Genomic DNA, 21,872 nt, shown 5'->3' on the forward strand with positions numbered 1-21,872 from the left:
TAATCTATCCTAGTCCAGCCTTATCAGTCCTAGCATAGCCTTGTACCCCCTCTCCTATTCTGTTCTCCCAAAAGGCTGGACTAGTCATGGGTGTACTAGGTTGTACTATACTAGACTCTACTGGTCTATAATAGGCTGTTTTAAGCTCTAGTAGGCTGTGCTAGGCTGTACTAGGCTCTATTAGGCTGTGCAAGGCAGATCTGTACTATGGTCTACAAAGGTTCATGCAAAACTATTGCTCGTGCACACACAAGCTATTGCCTGTGTACACAGTGGTTAGTCCCTATGGGTTGAGGATCTACAGGGCTGACAAGAGCCTAGCACAGCCTAATAGAGCCTAGTATAGTCTAGTACATCCTAGTACAGCCTAATCTATCCTAGTCCAGCCTTATCAGTCCTAGCATAGCCTTGTACCCCCTCCCCTATTCTGTTCTCCCAAAAGGCTGGACTAGTCATGGGTGTACTAGGTTGTACTATACTAGACTCTACTGGGCTCTAATGGTCTGCTTTCAGCTCTAGCAGCCGTTGCTAGGCTTTACTGGGCTCTATTAGGCTATAGAAGGCAGTACTTTACTTTGGCCTACAAATGTTCATGCAAAACTATTTCTTGTGCACACACAAGCTATTGCCCGTGTACACAGTGGTTAGTCCCTATGGGTTGAGGATCTACAGGGCGGACAAGAGCCTAGTACAGCCTAATAGAGCCTATTAGAGTCTAGTACAGCCTATTACAACCTAGTCTAGCCTAGTCCGGCCTGTTCCATGCTAGTATAGCCTATACCACCCTCCCCTAGTCTGTTCTCCCAAAAGGCTGGCCTAGTCTTGGATGTACTAGGCTGTACAGTACTAGACTCTACTGGTCTCTAATAGGCTTTTTAGCGGCTCTAGCCGCTCTATACCTGACTTTGTCCGTGTGCGTCAACGTTCTGATTGGTCAGGTGCGTCAACAAAGTGATTGGTCAAGCTTCACGCGACACATGGCTATAAACACATTATAAACACATATCAATGACAAAATGTATCAAAGGCGCCGCTACCTTCACACAGGGTGTGATTTTTTAATCTCTAGTAGGCTTTGCTAGGCTGTACTAGGCTATATTAGGCTGTACAAGGCAGATCTGTACTATGGTCTACAAAGGTTCATGCAAAACTATTGCTCGTGCACACACAAGCTATGGCCTGTGTACACAGTGGTTAGTCCCTATGGTCTGAGTATCTACAGGGCTGACAAGGGACTAGTAAAGCCTAATAGAGAGTATTAGAGTCTAGTACAACCTAGTACAACCTACTCTAGCCTAGTCCAACCTGTTCCATGCTAGTATAGCCTATAGAAATGATTTCATGTGCATGCCATAAGCAATGCACAACACGTCGTTGCAAATGCCGGAAATCTGGGTTACGATGCACAGCCATGTGTGCATGTCAGCAACGGAGTGATGATCAACCTCCTTGTATGAATGTGGTCTAGTGTCTAGACTTTCGTTCAACAATGGCCAATACAGTATCTTTAGAGTACTAAACCGTTATCTGTTATGGGGGCCACTATTTTGCATATTCCGGAGTAGGCTGATTATTATATTATATTATCATATTATATTACTTACAAATTCTTTACTCACATTGTAGAAAATGTATATAGACACTTCATTTGTCAATTTTGCTTGCCTGGCCACAGAGTTATTGAAGATAAAGGTGCGAATTTGCCAATTTGGCAGCCATTCAGATATGCAGATTAGAAGGTCAAAAACTAAACATTTAGCATGGGGAAAAAGTATGTATTTTAGATGTCCTAAGGATGGCAAAAATACAGATAATTAGGAACAAAATAAGGGGGATGCACCTTTTGCACCGTTTGAGTACTACGGTACATCATTTTATGTAATAGTGGCCTCTAATTTGCATATTTATTTACATTTATTACATTACAAATATCTTCCACACATTGTATGACCCTCAGAACATAAATATATACACTTTATTTGTCAGATTTGCTTGCTTTGTTATAGAGTTGTTTAAGAAATACTTCAAAATCGGCAGCCATTTTGATATGCAAATTAGGAGGTTAAGCACTAAGAATTTTGCTTGGGAACCGTGTTTTTCTGATTCAGCACCCTTGAATTATGTAAAATGGCCTGGTTCCCGACTTTTACCCCCAAATGCCTCTAACAATCACATATTTCAGAAATCCCACCGGTCTACATTGGCTTCAGTTGTTTTGGAGAAAGCTGTTAAGATTACGATATAATGTTTTGTGAACAATCTAAACTATCTGACATTTTTTGGGTGAACTATTACATATACATTTTCTTTGTTTTGGAAACAGCTAATATCAGAACGTCATCTTACAGAATACTGTTTTTCAGTTTGCCTGTGATTAGACTAGTGGCTTTTTGACCCAAATGTATCCTGATCTGTTTTCTGTTACCCTTGGTTTAACACGAACTTGTCTGCTGTGCCTGGCAGCGGCAATGTGAAGCTCTGTAATAAAAGAACAAGCCTTTTTCCCAGTTCATTTGGGCACTTGAACTAACTTGCACCAAAGTGGTAAGGATGTCAACTTTATTAACCATCCCGCAAATTGAAACCTGTCGACTTGAACTTCGTTGCTGTTCAGTCAGCGGAAAAAGTTGACCAATTGGGATTTTTGTTGGTTAAGATTGGACCCAAGAAAAGGATGGATGTCAGTGTTTTACAGCAACTTCATATGATTTCATTGTCACTTACGCAGAGCGTGTTGAGGTCTGTTGCTCATAGTACCGTTATTATTCTCCCAGCGAGGCCTGAGGGAACAGGCCAGTGTTTCAGCTGTGATCATATCGAGCTATGAAAACAGCGCAGAGCCCATTCCAACTGAGCCAGGTCTCCGAGGGGCCACATGCAAATGTGTTGAAGAAAGTCAGCTGGCAGCCACAGGCTCAGAACGCGCTTACTTGACCCTGATTGCTCATTGCATGTGAACATGCATGCAGAAGACTGAGGCCCAGTGTAGCGCAGCAGGTTTGAGTTAAGTCACTGGAGCACCATGAAACTCTCAAATCTAACTGTAAGACTGAGTGACTGACTGCACACCATTAGCGAAGACCCGTCTTGCTCCCAGCCCAGCTAAGATATCTTACATTACTTCAAATAAAGACAAACAAGCACATAATCTGGTCCCTGCATTATGTCAGCGACATCACTTTTCAATTAAAGTAATTTATGAAGGGCCTGCTTCAACAGCACCCCCACACCTTCCAATGGACTGTGTGCGCAGTTCCTTGGAAACTTTGCCATACGCTATAGAACTTCAAGACCAACATGCCTTTTTGTTCCGTTTCCAAATTTGAAAAGTAAGCTTTGAACTTATCATGGAGATCATGATGTAGGACAGTGAATCATAGCTACCACCAGGTGGCCTCCAGATGATGACCCAGAAATGGCTTGATTTCACAGGATTTCATGACTGCATTGTGGCAGTCTATAAGCATATAGACTGCCTGTTGGACACTTACAGTAGCCTAATTAAATTGTAAACATATTTTTTTCCCACTGTCTTTTTCTAGTTTTTGTTGTTTTTTAGTTTTTTTTATGTAATTGCTTTGCTTGTTTGGGCAATTACAGTACAGGCCAGTGTCCCTTGCCCCGTGGTGATAACTGGTCAGTTTCCACTTCCATGGTGGCAGCCTAGCCATGACTAGCCTTTATCTGAATCTGTGGTCTGGAGCAGTGCCAGGGAAGGGACTGGCCTCCTGCTAGTGATTAGCCCACAGACAGACTGGGACGGTGCCTGTGTTTCCCCTCGCAAACCCAAGGTCGCAGCCTGTATCTGCTTACTGGCCCATCACAACACGCCTCGCTCCCCCTGCTCTAATATCTCTGGCCCAGTGTCACCACCACCAATAGTCACTGGAAACAATCAAAGTGGGAGAAAATGGCCAAAGAGGTTTGGACTTGACTGCTTTTCATTACCGTAGCCCGTGTCTGTAATTACAATGTTAACACCAGGCACTGTGTGGACTGATCCGGCAGGACTTTATGGATGGGGAGGGGGTGGGGGGTGGTTGGAAGAATGCTGGGACAGGGGAGACCAAGGGCAGTCATGCGTGCCTTTTGGCTGGTTGTGAGTGTCATAACTCTGTCATGTGTTGTACTGCGGCGGTGTTTTGCCGCTTATATCAGTGGAAAATTACTCATGGTTGTTTTTCGGTGGTGGATCAAACTCTCTCTTTCTCTCACACGGTCTTGCGCTCGCTCCCTCCCTCTCCCTTTCCCCATCATCTGTCCCTGGTGAAATCTGGGGTAGTGTGACACCGCAGAAGGCATTGACCATCTTGATTGTGCTAAATTGAGGCTGTGCGTTTTTGGGGGCAGAGTTAGAAGATTGTATCAAAGTTTGACCTATCTGTCTTAGCTTCCCTTTTCTGTGATATAACATCAACCATCTCTCTCTCTCTCTCTCTCTCTTTCTCTCTGACTTTTCCATTCATCCTCTAGGCAGCAGCCAGTGCTCACATTCCTTAAGCCAGGCACTAGAGATTTCTAGAATTCCTCCCTGTGTCACCCGGCTAGAGTAGAGCCTTAAGTTTGTGCCGGATCCGCACGAAGAGGCTTTGAGATCTGATAGAAGCAAGACATACTTTGACAGAAGACAGACACAGAGACACAAAGACATACAACAGTTTAGAGAATATGTTTGTTATATCTAAGAAAGGAAGAAACAGATGGAGAGAAGCCTTTACTTTGATATATCCTTGAGGGAGAGAGAGAGAGACAGAGAGAGAAAGAAAGGCAGAGCGGGGAAGGAGAAAAACAAGGGACCCTTTATACTCTTTCAAGGTTTTTTTCCTGGAAGAGGTGTGGATGGATGCGTGATTTTGTGTGAAGCTGCCCAGTCCATACCACTGACACCTTTATAATCACTCATATACACACAGACACTGCAGAAACCACACACACACACACACACACACACACACACACACACACACACACACACACACACACACATGAACCTAATTAATTACTGGAGTCACCTACACGTCAATATATCACCAGCTCCAGTTGTCTCCTACAGAGATTGGAGGTGATTGATTTATTATCATGGCAAGGAGAACGACTCTAAACTATGCAGGGCAATAAATGTCACCCACCCTCCGCAGCCGTGTCCCTTGTTCATAGTTCTTTTTATTTTTTATTTTTTCCATACCCAGGCGCTTTGATTGCTAAACTCTCCAGCAGCAGCAACAGTGGGGGACAGCCATGTTGTCATGACACTGAACCCTCTAAAAAACACTTTAGATTTGATGGGCCGCTGTGTGCCTTGCCGTCCAGGCCGGGGCTATTGATTTTCCACTGAGGAGGAGGGTTTAGTTGAGGACTTTTGGCCAGGGGTCTGGACAGATTGAGATCATTGAGGTCAGTTTGGAGGTTGATAGCGAAAGCCCAAGTGGAAAAGGCGGCGTGCGCGTGAAGTCATGAGGATGGCACCGAGGTCTGCAGACGCAATGGCCGTGCGTACAGTTACAGTACACATGAACAACACACAGAAGTGTTTGTGTTGCCCGTAGGACTGCAGGGAGGTTTTTCCTCTTATCGATCAGTAGTTCTCAAATACTTTCTTGTCAAGAACCCCCAAATTGATGTATTTGGCCGGGGACTGGCATTTGAAAAGATTTGTCAAGATTTTTCGAAAATAGCTGAACTACAGCTCGAACTTGTAGATCGTCTGTTTTCGAATAGCTGAAATAAGGGCTTAGGTGTTTAACTCATTCACTGCCTCTGCCGTAATTGACATTTTTTTTTTTGACCCAAAGACCAAGGAGATATGATTTTTCGAAGATCTAGACTCCCATCCACTTCGTTGTTAACTTAAAACTTAAATTCTGTATCTCGGCTCCTGAGTACTTTTTTTTTCCAATGAAAAATCTCTGGCAGTGGGCAAACGCGGCCAGCAATAATTGTGGCAGTGAATGAATTAATTTAAACTGCACATTTTTTTTGGGACCCCTGTTGGTCCTCAGACCCCCACTTTGAGAACCACTGTTCTAACACATGATATGAGCTCCTCTGTCCACCACTGGCAGAAGGTTGGCCTCACAGTCATACTGGGAGATTGGCAATCATAGCCAGGTTGTTTAGAGAGAGGGCACTGGGCCATGATCTAACATGTCTCAGCGGATTATGTAGGGTTGTATTATTGGATTCAGCTTCAGGATACACAACAGATGTGTGTCATCTTTAACTTTACACGTTATTTTGATTCACAATAGTTACTTTTTGTTTGAATTATATTAATTAAATATTATGAATCAATTAGCATCAATATCATACAACAGGACCTTATAACTTAAAGGACAACATAATATATAAGAGAAACCACAAATGATTTTGCGCCCAGCCACACATACTGTATACACATGCTGGCATGCATTCACACAACAGACTTGCGTGCGTTCACTCACTCCCTAGAGTGGGACAAAAATAACCAGAACAGTGGAGGCAAAAGGGAATGACTTTTTATAGTGTATTGGACTCTCTCCCAGTCCCCCACACAATTTATGTTTTTCCCTAATTAATATTACCACATTTTAATTTAATTTACGCCGTCAGATCAACAGACGTGCAGCCATGCGTGTAACTGACACTGCGGATTGCGCTTCTTCACAATTGCCACACAAACACCAGGAGAGAAGCAAGCGGTAGCGAGTGTGGCTGATGGAAATACCACAATGGGAGAGACACATTGCTGCTCTTCAGAGTGGAACAATTGAGCAAACACTGAATTCAGTCAAGATGTGGGCATCATTGTTAACTGTACTTTGCTGAAGTTTAGGCTGGTCCCAGGTGTTTGAATCACTGTAGGCATATTGTTGACTTTTTGCCGAATAGCAGATTTGAAAATTGTTGCACTAACTCACTCTCATTTTCTCTTATGGTTTGCATCCTCCATTCTCAACGCAAATTTTCCATTGTATTTACCTCTGGGCCCTGCGCCATACACTTTAATTTTATTCAAGGATGGCATTACAATAAAGAATCCTCCTTTACAAGAAATTCTTGACACTTAAGCTCTTTGGATTGTAAGTTCTCCCTCTTCTTGGAGTATTGCACCCTTCACTCACACAGACATTGCTTTGGGATGTTATATCCCCCGAAACCACCCTTTGGTTATGTTATTCTCATTTTTATAGGGCCCTAAAAAGAACATTTGATTGTTTTTACTGCCTGTCTGTCTCTGTTCATACATGTGGTGGTATTTGAGATGCTCATAGCACGTACTGAGCCATCACCAGGCTGGCGTGCACACACGGTAGTAGTAGTAGTAGTACTTGTTTATGTGTGTTTGTGTGTGAGAGTGCCAGTGAGTAGTCGGTGGTATGGTTGCAGGGCAGAAAGGTAGCGAGTGTGTTTGTGTGTGTGAGTCAGGGTGTAATTGAGTTGAATTGGTTTTAATGGCTCTTTATGGGATGTTTGGAGTTATTTCTGTCTGAGGTCTCCCCTGGCGTCCTGGCTCCTCTGGAGGATGGCTTGGCCCCAGGCCCAGACCTGAGGCCATTCATTGTCTTGCTCTCTCACTCTCTCCATCTCTCCCTCAGCTTTTCTCTCTTTCTCCCTGCCTCCCCTGCTCCCCCTCTTTTCTTTTCCCCCCTTCTGCAGTCTCGTGAGAGAGAGCGAGCGAGCGAGCAAGCGTGTGGGATCGAAAGGAGAGAGAGCGAGTGTTTGTGTTTCCTGCCTCTCTTCAGTGCTGTGATTTAACGGGCCTTTTGCTTCGCCGCGCGTTCACCCCTCTCGCTAATCGCAGCGCGCCACTTAAAAGGCCCGAGCGAGGAGTCAAGCTGTGTCGCGACTCCCATTTGTCACGGAGATCACATGGTAACGCATGAGTTAGGACCCTGCGGTGGCCGCGCGATTACAGGGCTGGCGGGAAGGACCAAAGCCAGCGGGGGCCCGCGACGAGGACGTCTCCTCGCCAGGCGGCACAGTTCTGAACTTTCGCTCTTTCCTGTCACAGTTTGATGGACGGCCTGGTGGAATGGAAGGCGTACTGGGAAGGCTGGGAGCCACTTAGCGCTTTGGGGGCCCTGGCAACTTGTGTGTTCGCGCGTGCGCGTTTTTTTGTGTGCGTATGTGCGCGCAAAACATTTGTGCCAAATTTTCGGGCGTAAATATAGATCTGACAAATAATATATGAACCCTTTGGCAGCTTCCCCTTGGTTTTCTTGTCTCCTTTTTGGAAAACTTTGTCATTCAGAAAGCACATAATGAGCTTCTGTACTAGTCCAACCACAGCCTTGTTTTGTGGTAGTTTGAACTGTTTTTATTCGATCTTCGTCCTCATATAGTCGGCACACTGTCCTTTCAGAATGAGTTAGTGCCCTGTGATAACTGTCTACTGTATAAATATGGCTCTAGTTGTCTTCGTCTGTCCGTCTTAATCTTTCCTGTCTGTCTGTCTATGTCCTGTTTGTGAAAATAGCTTCCAGTGGCTGTCATAAAACTAATAATCAGGTGTGAATGCGAAGAGTAATGAAAAGCTCTGGGGGGGTGTGTGTGTGTGTGTGTGTGTGTGTGTGTGTGTGTGTGTGTGTAATGCGTATGCAAAGGTGCACACATGTTGAGTATAATGTAATGCAGGCGTGCGTGCTGCGTGAACTCTTCTTTCAGACCCCCTCGTGTACCTCAGTGTGCCTGTGGTGTATACTGTACATGCACATGCTTTTTGGCGGGCCCCTTTGTCTGTGTGCACACCCGTTCACCATGGGAGAGTGACCGCTGTGACCCAGGGCCTCAGAGGCCATGCCAAGGCCCTGTGGGATCTGAAGGCCAGCCTGTTGTTGGCAGGCTCTGTCTCCGTGGTCAGGAACACTGGGACCGAGGGAGAGAGAGAGAGAGATAGGTAGATGGAAGGATGGAAGGAGGGGGATAGAGGGAGGGTGTGTAGACCAAAGTGGGGGCCACGGCAATTTAATTTCAAATTCAAGTCATCCGATGGCGATTATTGTACCACTTTCAACCCGGCGTCCTTATTTTGGGCATGTTGGCAACATTTCTCAAGCTATTTAAAAAATGTTCGAGAATAGCTCACAACATCGCTATTTTAGTTTTCTCTTTTTCCCCTTCTTTTTTTAAGTCATTTCGCAATATCCAGAGGCTATGGCTATTTAGGGTTTTTAGGCATGGAAAAAGTTTGGAACCCCGGATGTAGAGCACATGGATAGAGAGTATGGACTATGAGATAAAGGGATGGATATATGGGGGGTGGGGGGGGGTGGATAGTATGAGGAAGGATGGGAGCGTAGGAGCGAGTGGGATGGAGGGAGGAAGAGCCTCCATGCTGCTCATTACGTTGGGTGTGTATGGGAATGGCAGTAAACATGACATTTCCCCCTGCAGCCAGCGGAACGGCTCTGCTCCTAATGACAGCCCTGCCTGCAGCACAATGAGCACTAAAGCTGCAACCACCACCACTGTCGCCCAGCCCAGCCCGGCCCAGCCACCACCATCACCACCAGCAGCAGCCCTCCCTGCCTCCCCCACCCACCGCCCCCCGCTCGGCTCCAAGCGTGGGCACGGAGGCTGAATTTATACAGAGAGCATCTCAATGGGATTGGGAGAGCTTGATTGATGAGGGATTTCCATTTTGAATAGAACAAGGTGGTCCCATTCCAAAAATAAATCCCTCATCAATCAAGTGCTTCCGATCCCATTGACCGGGAGCGCTTGAGCGCTTGTTATAATTCACAAGCGTCTGGAATTATTGCATGGAAGTATTACTTACTGTATATCCCCATGGGGGAAGATAGCCTACCTGCAGGCGTTTATTTTTTTTCTGCTTTGATTCTGTTGGAAGGTTTAACAAGTAGGATTTGTTTGCTGCGGTTTGTAAACCTAACATTCAAAGTTGGCCCCTCCTCCCCGGCTCGACAACACCAATAGTGCACATCTGCTGCCCAAAGGTTGATGCCCAGAAGTGTCTCCAACAACGTACAATGAGAAAATACAGACAAGGGAAGGGTCTCTTCAGAGGTGGACACAGTCACTTTTCTAGTGGGTCATAAGTGATGATTGAGGGGGATTATTTTTGTATGAGTATATACATCCTACTCGTTATACCTTTCAATACAGAACTGGGGGAGGGGAGGGGCAGACCCAGCTGTCACCAATAGAGCCGCCGTCTTCTCAGAACTCGTGCCAGGAAATTCAGTCTGTTTCAATGCCAGACCCAGGCCCAGTCCAACAATAACATACAGGCAAGCTGATAACAACAACTAGGTGAAAGTGCCAAAAGTAAAAAACTATGAGTAAAAGAACGTGCACGTTGAAAGTTGAAACCACTATATACCACAACACGGAGCCATAAGGCTTAAATTAATATTTGTCGACTTAACCAGCAGTCTCTTAATGCTGGGAGCTTGTTTCAAAGCTGTGATTTTTGGCCTCAACAGACCTGTTAAGACCGGGACCAAGCTTGTGGATTTGTATTGTCTGTTGCATCATTTAGCTTCTTTGTACTTTCTGCTGTTAGGCAGATTTGAAGCAGAAAGATATGCCCATAATACTGTTAATGTGCACAAGTCACTTTTGGCTGAGTGCCACTAGGATTTGTCTTTCAATTACATCAGCAATCTTGACTCTGTATGTTCTACTGTGTACGTTTGATAGAGAACTGTTCCGTGGACTCACACTTCGGTCGTCATTGGCGCCTATTCACTCCTTTTGTCATTGCAATTAACGCCTGTAGCCTCTGCTTGAAAATTAAATTTCCCTCTGTGCTCAGAAAATACAGTTATGACCCTAGGGTCATAACACTCTGCTATTCTCACCCAAACACCTGGGACAGACAGGATAGAACCAGAATCTTCACAGACCAACCCACTTTCAGGACCCTCAAAAGCAGATTCTCTTCCCACAGCCTCCACTCACAAATTCAGTTCTCTTGTCTATTTTTCGGAACCATCGTTTCTCTTCTCCTGCCATCTCTTTTTCTTCCAAACCGCTTCTGCTGTCGGTGCTGTTCCAGTGAATAGATGCTTCTGGCCTCAGACCCACCATTGAGTTTCAGTGATGTTACTTTGTCCCAAATGTGTCAAACGTTTACCAGGAGCCTCATAAGACAACACACAAGATAAGGCCCACACTGTAATAAACTCATCAGCCTCACAATGAAATGGCTCTGCCAACATGCCTTTTGTCAACTTGAGGTTGTACTGGAAGATTCATTGCGTGTTTGTTTGTACTCGGCTCACGCAAAGCTTATAATTTTTTTCTCCCCCCTTGGATGTGTCCGACTGATCTACACATGGGGGCCTCTTTCCTTGTGGCTCCTCTCAACAGTACGACTTTTGTCTCCGTTCGGAGCCCGAGTCCTAAGTTTACCACGATGAAAGGCTGGTTCTGATGGGCAAATAAGAGGACTGCATGACTTTGGAGAGAAAGGGTCAAGCCACACGATGAGAGTGGATGGTTTTGTCTTCTGAGAACTCATCTTGCACCGGAAGCAACAGGGTTAAAGGCTGCAACCACAATTGCTACGTACGACTTACAGTACTGTCAGAGTCTCTTGTCAGAAATGAAAAAATTAACTTTGTGTCTTCAGTTCTGTCTGTGTGTGCGATTGCATATTATTTACGGCCCTGGACACAGGCAGTAAGATGAATTAACCGAGTTGGACAGTGCTGCCGTCCAGACTGGCAGTGTTGTCTGACAACAGAAGCCACTAGAATTGTCCTTTTGTGTAGAGACGGTGAATGCCACATACTGTAGTAAAATGGAGAGAGACGAGCAGATAGATCTGTGTGGAGACAGACGTTTGAGTAAGGTGTAAATCAGATGAACACAAAAAACCTACCCGTGTTTCTTTTCTTCACATTGTTCTCTAGTTTTGGCATCCTTCCATTCACCGCCGTACAACAGATGCAACAATGCAATGGTTCATCCCAAACCATAGGCAACTACTTTATATACAGAGATTCTACCAAATCTCTGTAGCTATACAGCCCATTTTGAACCATCTTCAAGTGAAATATAATGGCCTTGGATTACTTGTGTGATTATGTATGAAGCAATAATACAAAGTGGGAACAGCATCATTTTAATTTGACAATGTGCTCATTCTTTTTTTTATTTTTTTCTCTATAACTGGCAAGTGCTTTTGCCTTTGCGTCCCAAATGCTTCATACCCACTGTGCCACTGTATCCAGTGGCTATGTGTGTTCCCAGACATTACCACATTCTGCCATTTCTCGAGCATATTGTCATATTAGGCAAGTTAAGTAGCTGGCTGAAAACATCTGCCAGCGAGCCGAGGCCTTTCCCAGTTCCTGTCACTCATTCCTATGAAAGGCGATGAGCATTTTAGAGTGCATCTCCAAACTGGGTTGTTAGTTGCCGTCGCCCCCCGTGGGGCCCTAGGGACTGAAATTCTATCCCACGATATTGTAATAACAGTGTCAGGCTTCTTTTGTGCCAGAAGCATCTGAAGAATGCGCTGCTGATGCATTGTTCATGATGATGGGTCTCCCCTTCTGATTGGTTGATGGTCATACAGGGAGATAGAGGCAGTGCTGGTGTTTTCAGGGTGAACTCAAATGCTTATGTAAACACATTCTGTGTGTGTGTGTGTGTGTGTGTGTGTGTGTGTGTGTGTGTGTGTGTGTGTGTGTGTGTGTGTGTGTGTGTGTGTGTGTGTGTGTGTGTGTGTGTGTGTGTGTGTGTGTGTGTGTGTGTGTGTGTGTGTGTGTGTGTGTGTGTGTGTGTGTGTGTGTGTGAGAGAGGCAGATGAGGAATGGGGTCAGCATCAGGGCGGGGCAGAGTTGGGCAGCAGCTCTGTTTATTCGTCCGACCTGCCTGAGTCATTATCGCTAAGGCAAACCTAACAGCAACATGTCATATCAAGACACCGCCCCCCGATTCAAGCCCCACACTCTGGGCTTCTTCACTTTGTAGCTTGCCAGGTGTTGTTATCATCTATGCTTTGTTGTTATAAACGTCCACATTCCTGAACATTGTGTCATATGACCAGTGATTCATGCACACAGTGAACTTGTTCCCCTGAGTTGTGCAGCGATTCTTCAAGAGTTACCGCTTTTACACCTTTATGTTTAACCTCATGTACATACTGTATCTGCTGGTCTTATGCTATGTGTATATATGTATATATATATAGATTGAAAAAAGGGATGGACCTTCAATGAAGGGACTGCCCACTCCAGGGAGTCCTTGAAGGTCCATCCCTTTTTTCCATTTATATACCTGCTGACTACTAGACTTGCACCTCCGACGGGTTTTTTGTCTCCGCCAGGCCGAAAGGCATGGCGAGAGAGTATGTTTTACCCCCTGTCCGTCCGTCCGTGTGTGTGTCGTGTCCGTGTGTTACCAGCTAATCTCCGGCACCGTTGGCCCGCTCGCTGTGAAACTGTGCACACACACTCCCTCGATGCCAATTCAGAACCTCTGCCCCACATTTTTCACATGGGCCTGTTATAGCGCCACCAGGAGGCCGATTTGTGCATTTTTTTTTACATTACTCCTACAGATTCTATCCAAACCTCATGCAAATTGGTACACAGTATCTAGTCATTTGATCAACCCGGATCTGCCCAATTTCCCATATTCCATCCTGATTGGCTAAGGTTGGCTTCCAAAGTTTGCAGGATTGGTCCGTTTTTAACAAAATGCCTCAAATCATGAACGCAGCTTGCAATTTCCGTGAAATTTCACACGCACACTCCCACTAGGCCGAGGAGGAAATGCCACCCATTTGACATTGGCCTGTTAAAGCGCCACCAGCAGGTCTAATTTAGCAAAACACATTTTTGGAACAAAATGCCTCAAATCATGAATGCAGTGTCCGATTGCCGTGAAAGGCCTAAGAAGAAATGGCACCCTTTTCACATTGGCCTATTATAGCGCCACCAGGAGGCCACAATAACGTACCTGACCTGGCGGAGACCTGTGCTCCGAGGAGCACTTTTTCTAGTTTGGATGTGTAGTCCCTTTTTTGTTATATATATAGAGATATCTAGATTTATTTGGTTGTCTTTGACATTATGGTAAATGGACTGCATTTATATAGCGCTTTTCTCCAAGCGCTTTACAATGCACTTCACATTCACCCAGTCACACACCGATGGCGGAGGAAACCATGCAAGGCACCAACCTGCTCATCGGGTTCAGTTGGGGGTTCAGTGTCTTGCTCAAGGACACCTCGACACTTGAGCTGAATTCCGACCCCAACTTTCACACTCGGTCACTCTCCTCGCGTCCTCCACTCGCGCCTTAGCCCCGCCCCCAGCGAGGAGTAGAGGATTAGATGCGAGGACGGAGTGATCGACCGGGTTTGCCTCATAGGATCGGAATGCACTATGCTCGGCTCACCCAGTGTCATTTCAAAGCGACGGCAAATTCCGCGATCACGTATGACGTGTCACACAGCTGGATCACTGGAACCATGGTTTCGGGTTTCAAGCAGTGTTTGTGTGGCCACATGTGGGGGAGGACTATGTATAAGTCACAGGAGAAGGAAAAAAACGTCTTCCGCGAGGAGACATGAAACTCGCGCACTCTGAGAGCCCACTCCTCTCCTCCACCCGGCTCCTCCACACGTCTCCTCCACTCGGCTCCTCCAAAAAGCAAATTGGGACAAAACTATTTCCAGGTCAAGCTGGAGTGACCAAGTGTGAGTGAGCGAGATTTGGGGTATTGGAATGTGGCTAGCCAGGAGGAGCCGAGGATCGAACCTGGAACCTTCGGATTCCAAGACGGCAGCTCTACCTCCTGAGCCACTGTCGCCCAGTGAAAAGCATCTTTCAATGTCAAGAGTTTTCTCCCTGCTCTCCCCTCTGCCTGTCCCCACTCTTTTTTCTTCTTCTCCCTTTCTGAAAAACAACAAAATGATGGCTTGTGTGAAAAAGATTTCACCCACTTCTTTGCACCTGCAAAGAAGTGTGATTCTTGATTCTTTAAATACGGTGAACTGACATGACCACCAAGTTTGGGCTTTAAAAGCCGGCTACGTTAATATTGTCAGAATTTCAGGACTCTTAAAGCTCCGTGCTGATTTGCCAGCTCCTTAAATAGCAACCCTTGCAGGACAACCCCATCCAGTGTGCCCCAACCAGGAAAAGGCCCCTTTGGCAACAAGTCAAGCTTGAGTGTCTCATAGTGACACACTGCTGTTTCTTTCAGCCAGCTCTCCATATTAGCGTGTGGTACAGTCTACCACAGTCGATCCGTGCCTCACAGCCAAACCAGGGACCTCAGCAATGTAAACATTTGCCTCTTTAGCATCAGCGGGATGCCCTGGAACGCTTCTGTGTTTGATATTATGCGGTCCCCATGGGAAGAATGTGAGGCCTAATTTGCAGCGCCATATGGTTGTACGTGTGTCGCATACTTTCAGGGGGTTATTTAGATGCATTTGGCTGCATGTTTGGTTTGTGGCTTTTGCAGAAGGAGGCAGGTGATATTCAGATTCTGTCTATTCTAGCCTATATTGTGTGTGTGTGTGATGACGGGAAAGAGAGAACTGAGTGGTCCCATTTTTGCAGTGGAAACTCGACTCAGCTTCCAGAATATCACACCAGGAATTTCACTCTTGCTTGCACAGCTAAGCCCAGGCATATATTTTTATTAGGCCCCATTGAAACCTCTACGTTGGAAAATAAATCCTCGGCAACAAGTAAATGAGTGCTGGTATGCTTGTGAGAGTGGCATAGTAGACTCATTCCATTATTAACCACTTTAAAACTTATTTAAAACATTTCCAAAACATTTCCAAATGTTCCTACAGCAAAAACACCCGATCTACAAGCTCACTTGCGCCGCGTGGTGAGCGGCATACGACAAAATAAATAGGGCTTAAGTGGTTAAGGTGCATTAAGGATCCCTCCAAAAGAAAAGGAGACACAAGAGAGAAAGGAATGCAAGGAAGAGAGAGAAGGGTTTGCTAGAGTTGCAAATCAGGGCACAGATATAGTTTTGGTCAGGACAAGCGGAGAGACGTACAGTACAGAGTGGATGAGATTAGATTATAGTATAGTAAAGGGTTTTATGCTCGGGTAGATAAAGGGTGGAGCAGTGGCATCCTCGTGCAGTAATGTTGGGTTATAGTAAACCCAGATGAAAAATGCCTGGGAGGCAAAGACCTCTAATGTCCATGATCGTCCTCTCTCGGCCCTGCATGCCTCCTTGCCAGCCTAAATCAGACCCCCAGCTCGTGCCTGTGTGTGTGACATCCATTTTGCACACATGCAGGGCTAAGGACAGTGAACAGATATAGTATAGTGTACCGCACAGTAAGCGTTTTTTACTTGCTGACGTCCTTCCACTGACCCGCAAATGGCCTCAGCAGATGCACGTACGTCCAGCACTTAGTCTCGCAGCCCTATGCATGCTAATGCACATCAATTGTGCATGTACAGTACAGACACGTGTCTATTTCGAGAGAATTACGTGTTTAACCACACAAACCCTATAGTCCCTATTCTGGGCATGTCATAATAGGTGAACATTCAGCAAAAATAGGGGAACATGAAAATCGGTGAACGTTCTGCCAAAATAGCAGCTCTACATGCTCACACGGCTATTTTCACGATTTCATGCACAACAAAGTTGAACATCAAATTAGCTGTTAATTGAGCGTGGCTAGGTGTGTATACACACTCCCAGATACACACACACACACACACACACTCACACTCACACACACACACACACACACACACACACACACACAGGACTTAGCAGAGGTGACTGTCGGAGGATGCAGTGAAATCTGGAAAATGTTCTCTACAGAAGACCTCTGGTGGGCTCACAATTCCATATCTAGTTTCATGCCAGTACACATTCATGCATCAAAGACGGACACACACATACATGCACGCAGGCGCGCACCCGCACACACACACACACACACACACACACACACACACACACACACGCACACACGCACCATGTACTGTAAGAATGTGATGAAACGATCAAGTTGAAAACATCTTATAAAAATCGCAGAGCGTTCTGTTTTCCTTTGCAGCCATCAGTTTGGTTGTCTGTCAGCAAAGCCGGCAGCTGGTACCAATCTTGAAGTGATGGATGAATGCAGTCAGAAATAGTTATCTCTATTTTATTCCTTTCACAATCCCAATATATCTCAATTATCATTGATCCCGATGATGCCGATGATGCCAAACGTCATTAAATTAGTTTAGCTCTTAACTTCACTTCGCTGTATTTTATTTCCATTTCGCTGATGATGCCAGCCACATGGGTTCCAGAGGCCTCTGGCAGGATGCTGTCACCAGGCCAATCCATTCAACACCAGCCATGAGCACAGTGAGCTGAGTGCTCAACTTGTTGTATTGATTAGCATGTGCAATTTGGGGCTTATTTGTTTTTCTTTCTTCCCTTCTTTTTCAGTCGGTGGTGAAAACCGGGCGCTTACTCATCAGTCATGAGGCCCCCATTACTGGAGGGTTTGCTGCTGAAATCAGCGCAACGGTGCAGGTGAGTGTGTGCGTATACTGTACAGTATGTGTGTGCGCATTTGGTGTACGAGTGTGTGTATGTGTGTCTTGTGTGGTGTGTTTGCGCTGTAGGTATTTTGTGATTTGGACGTGTGTGTGTACTTTGATGATTGATGTACTTTATTTAGTATAGTGCGTGTGTGTGTGTGTGTGTGTGTGTGTTTTCCCTATTAATGTGTGTGCATGTATGAGATTCATTGTTTGCAGGGGGAGTATGCAACCACATATCTGGTAACATGTCATTGGAATCCACCACATCCCCTTAGGAATCAGGGATTCAATCATTGACATGACAGTGGGTTTGTGGTGGATTTGCTAGTAATAATCTCACTTGAAAGATAAAACTGAAATAGACCTATGTCTTAGAGTGGACAGCCTATAGCTTACAGAGGCAATAAGCTACAGGTTAAGAGGCGCTGACAGATCTGCCACCTCTGCTGGCTATAGGGTATACTGTAGGTACGCTGTATGAGGCCCCCGATGATGAGCTATAGGATTACATACTGTGTGGAGGACGGGGCAGGTCAGGGTTCATATTCAAACCAACGCTGACGGCTGATCTACAGTTTTGCACAGAAGGTGTCTTTGATTACAAATTGTAGTGTGTGTGTAGATCTTGTTATTTTAGAGATTATTATAGATATGCTATTTTCGCTACTTGTGTGTGATGCCATCATCCAACAAAGTATAGAACAGCTAATTAATTTATGAAAAAAACATAACAACACAAAAATATGGAGATCCACGGTTTCTGCCCAACAGCGATGAGACTGTATAATGTCAGAGATGAGTGACGAGATCTTCTTAGTTATCAGTGACTGGAGGACAGGAAAAGCAGAAGGTGTTCCTTCCTTCTCTGCCCTTCTGGTCCTCGTGACATCTATATAAGGCCGGTGCAACGGTGATCGAAGTATGTGTGGCATGTTCTCCTTGTGTGTGGCTGGTAGCAGCCAGTGATTTCCAGTCTGGTCTCAATTAAATGTTCTAGAGAGTAGAGACTTAATCACCCATAGAAGGTCAGCCAATACAACTCTCTCTGCTCTCCCACTTGTCTCCTCCAAAGGCTGTGGGATAGTGGTATGTACAGTACAGTAGGGTGTTAGCTCAAGTGGTGTGTGCGTGTGTGTGCACGTGTGGGTGTGCGACAGAGGGAGAGAGAGCGAGTTCAGAGGCAATGCTATAGAATCAGTAGTTCCTCTCATTAAATGCATGTCTCTCTCCCTCTCTCACTGAGGGCTTTAATGACCAGTCCAATCTGGTGAGTCATCCATGTTTCCATGTTTCCACATTGTATGCAGATGATGTAAGCTGTCGGTGCATTCACTGATTGCCATGCTCCAGAGTTTTCACTTGGTCAGACTCCCGTCGCCTCGTGGATGCTGTTCTTTTAAAAGTGTTTGAGTTAGATACTTGTGAAATGTGTGTGTTAACACAAATGGCATTTGAGAGAGGGCTATGAAGTGGAACATGAAAAGGCTACCAGGAAGGGCAATCTTTTGTCCCTTATCTTGAAGTAGGAGTTTGGCCTATTAAAAGTGACAAAAAGACTTCTGTGTATTCATAGTAGTCTATCCAGGTGTCAGTGTGTAAAAGGCACACATGCACACTCGCCTGACTAGGTTACCTGGGTAACATGACACCACAGACTCCAAAGAAGCCTTATACCCCCCGGCCAGATGGCTACCACGGTGACTCACTGGGAAATAACTGGGATGTGGCGTTCGATAATGGGACGGAAAGGAAAAGTTGGCTAAGAATAGGGCTTTTAGCAGAAAGGTGCTGAGCAGTGCTGGAGCTGGCTGTTCATGAAAACGTTCTGAAAGTGATCCTAACTTTTATATCGTTCACCACTGTCGCCGTTACAGTTGTAGTGTGGTATTATTTATTTATTTTTACAACATATTTGTTCTTCGGGTATTTGTTGTTGTACATTTGCACATGAAATTTGAATAATTTACCCATTGTAATTAGGGCTGTGACTATTACAAATTTAAGTTGACGATTAATTGTCACTCAAATAATTGCAATTAACGATTTAATTGTGTGTTTGGCATTGAACATTGGAACATATTCTCGCTTCGTAATCAAAAATTGCACAGGCAGATATGACAATTAACTTAAATATACAAATAAATTATTGATATATTTAATCATTTTATACATGTGAAAATAGCAGAAATGGCTGATCTACAAGCTTACAACGCGTCACGTGTTGTAGATCTGCTATTTCTGCTTTTTTATATTTGAAAATGTGTGAAAATTCTTCAACATGGAAACTATTATGACGATAATGCAAAAATAATTGCGACAGGCCTAATTGTAATTATTAGGAGCAGTGGGTGCTATAGTACAGCGCCCGGTGAACAGTTAAGGGCTACGTGTCTTGCTCAGGGCCACTTTGACACACAGACTGGGCAGGCTGGGGCGGGAGCCGGTGACCCTCCAATTCTACCCACTCAGCTACGGCCACCCTATATTTATAGTTATCATTATAGTCATCGTTCTTGGCGTGGGCAGCCTTTAAGATCAGACCCCTGTATCACTACACGGATAGGGAAAGGTGAAAACGAATGAACACACTGTGAGAGCAGTTGACAGGGAAGCTTATGGAGCCACTGTTGTCTGAGGACACTATTGCTGTCTTATTATTGTTGGATAGGAAGGATTCAACTAAGGGTGTATTAGGCCTAATCCTTGCAACTCAGCTTTTAACCCATTAAGACCTGAGGTTCTGATTCTACAAATGTCTTCTAAATCCTAACAGTTTTCTGAAAAACTTTAAAAAATGTTGCGTTATCAGTGGTGCTGCAACTTTTTCATGTCAAGGACCCCCAAAATAATATGTATTTGGCCGTGGACCCCCCATCTCAAAATATTTTGTTCCAGAAGCAAAGATTTGAGTTAAAAATGTTAGCTTTAAAAGAATATGTATTCAAAAATTTGAACACATTTTCACAATTATTCAAAAATAGCAGATCTACAAGCTCGTAGCGCGATACTCGGGCGCTATGAGCTTGTAGATCTGCTATTTTTGAATAGCCAAAGTGTAAAATAATGTTCAAATCTAAAAATGACACAGATGCGTTCCCGATCTAAATGGGTTAAGGAAAGATCCATGTATGGTTGGATCTAGTTTGGTTCGAGTTTGGAGGGTTTCCACGGTCAGCATTTGGCCCCAGCCCCTCATGGTTTAATAATGTGTCATTGGCTGGCCTCTTGGTGATCGTCTCTCTGCTGCCTGGATGGGGCAGAGTGGGGGGCCTGCTAAAGACAATGCTTCCATGGACCTCAGGGATGCACAGAGAGAAATGGTGAATCACACTTCCTTCCCAAACTCCACAAACCTCAGTCAAAAAAACTGCTCCTTTATTTTTAATACAATTTTAGATCCGCTGGAAAAGAATCTATCTGACCCGTCAGTTTCGCTTTAACGGAAATTAATTTGACTTGTCAGTTTTGCTTTAAAAGAAAAGACTATTGGCCTGTCAATTTGCATTTGTCAAGAATGAAGTGACTGTGAACATGGCGTTTTATTTGGAGAATTGCGGCCTGCCTAAATGGACAACAGCTGCTGTTCACAAATACCCCACATAGGCTAGCATTATTAAAGATGATAGTTTAGCATGATCCAGCTGTGCATTCTCAAACAGTCTGGTCTACGGTTCATGCCCCATCTTCCCACTACAATCAACCAACCTAGATTATACACTGTAGTCAGTGAAATAATCTTCGCTGTAGACCTACCACAGTCCTCCAGGAGACACTTGGAATGCTCCGTTATGGTTGCACTGCGAGCACTTCTCTTTATTTGTCTGTAATCGGAATCAAACGGATTCCCGGCATCTAAGTACAAGCCAGTGCTTACCGCTGAGCCATGCTATGGTTCTGGGAGACCCTTCAAAGGTTGAAGTACTGTACTGGCAGCCCAGTTGGTGTTGGTATAGGATGAAGGCTTACATGTTTTTTTTTCCGTTCCGCCTGTAAATGCCTTTTGAATCAGAAGCAGAGCACCGGGTTGCCTGTCAGGCATGTTGGAAGTTGGAAGCGGCATGAAGGCTACATTGGCCTGGGCGCCATCTTCTACTGTAAAACCGCATGGTCATCTCCCCATGGCCATGTCCATCGGGGGATGCACTAAATGCCTTCAAAGGCACAGCGTTTATGGAAGAGGGCTGGTTTTAAGTGATAGTGAATGGGGATACAGGTACTGTACCACTGGGCGTTGTAACACTTGGGAGGTTATAAAGCTGCAGTACACTGCTGCTGTGTGTAGCAGCCCATTCCAGTTGATTGCTGAAATAACCCCAAGGCCCAATTCAGTCATTAGCCTGCACTGCCTTTCATCTAACTGCTGAGAGGCACAGTGAGCTT

General features: G+C 45.0%; 1 protein-coding gene across 1 annotated transcript in view; it reads left to right on the top strand.

Annotated features, from left to right (window-relative positions):
* Window positions 1-21,872, top strand: part of bckdhb (branched chain keto acid dehydrogenase E1 subunit beta) — a 61,796-nt gene that overhangs the window by 30,833 nt on the left and 9,091 nt on the right. Inside the window, exon 9 of the mRNA XM_084051814.1 lies at window positions 17,395-17,481. Coding sequence (XP_083907940.1) covers window positions 17,395-17,481 — 87 coding nt within the window. The remainder of the gene's footprint in view (window positions 1-17,394; window positions 17,482-21,872) is intronic.

The sequence above is a fragment of the Gymnoscopelus microlampas genome, assembly GCF_963454915.1.
Source record: "Gymnoscopelus microlampas genome assembly, chromosome: 3".
NCBI lineage: Eukaryota > Metazoa > Chordata > Actinopteri > Myctophiformes > Myctophidae > Gymnoscopelus > Gymnoscopelus microlampas.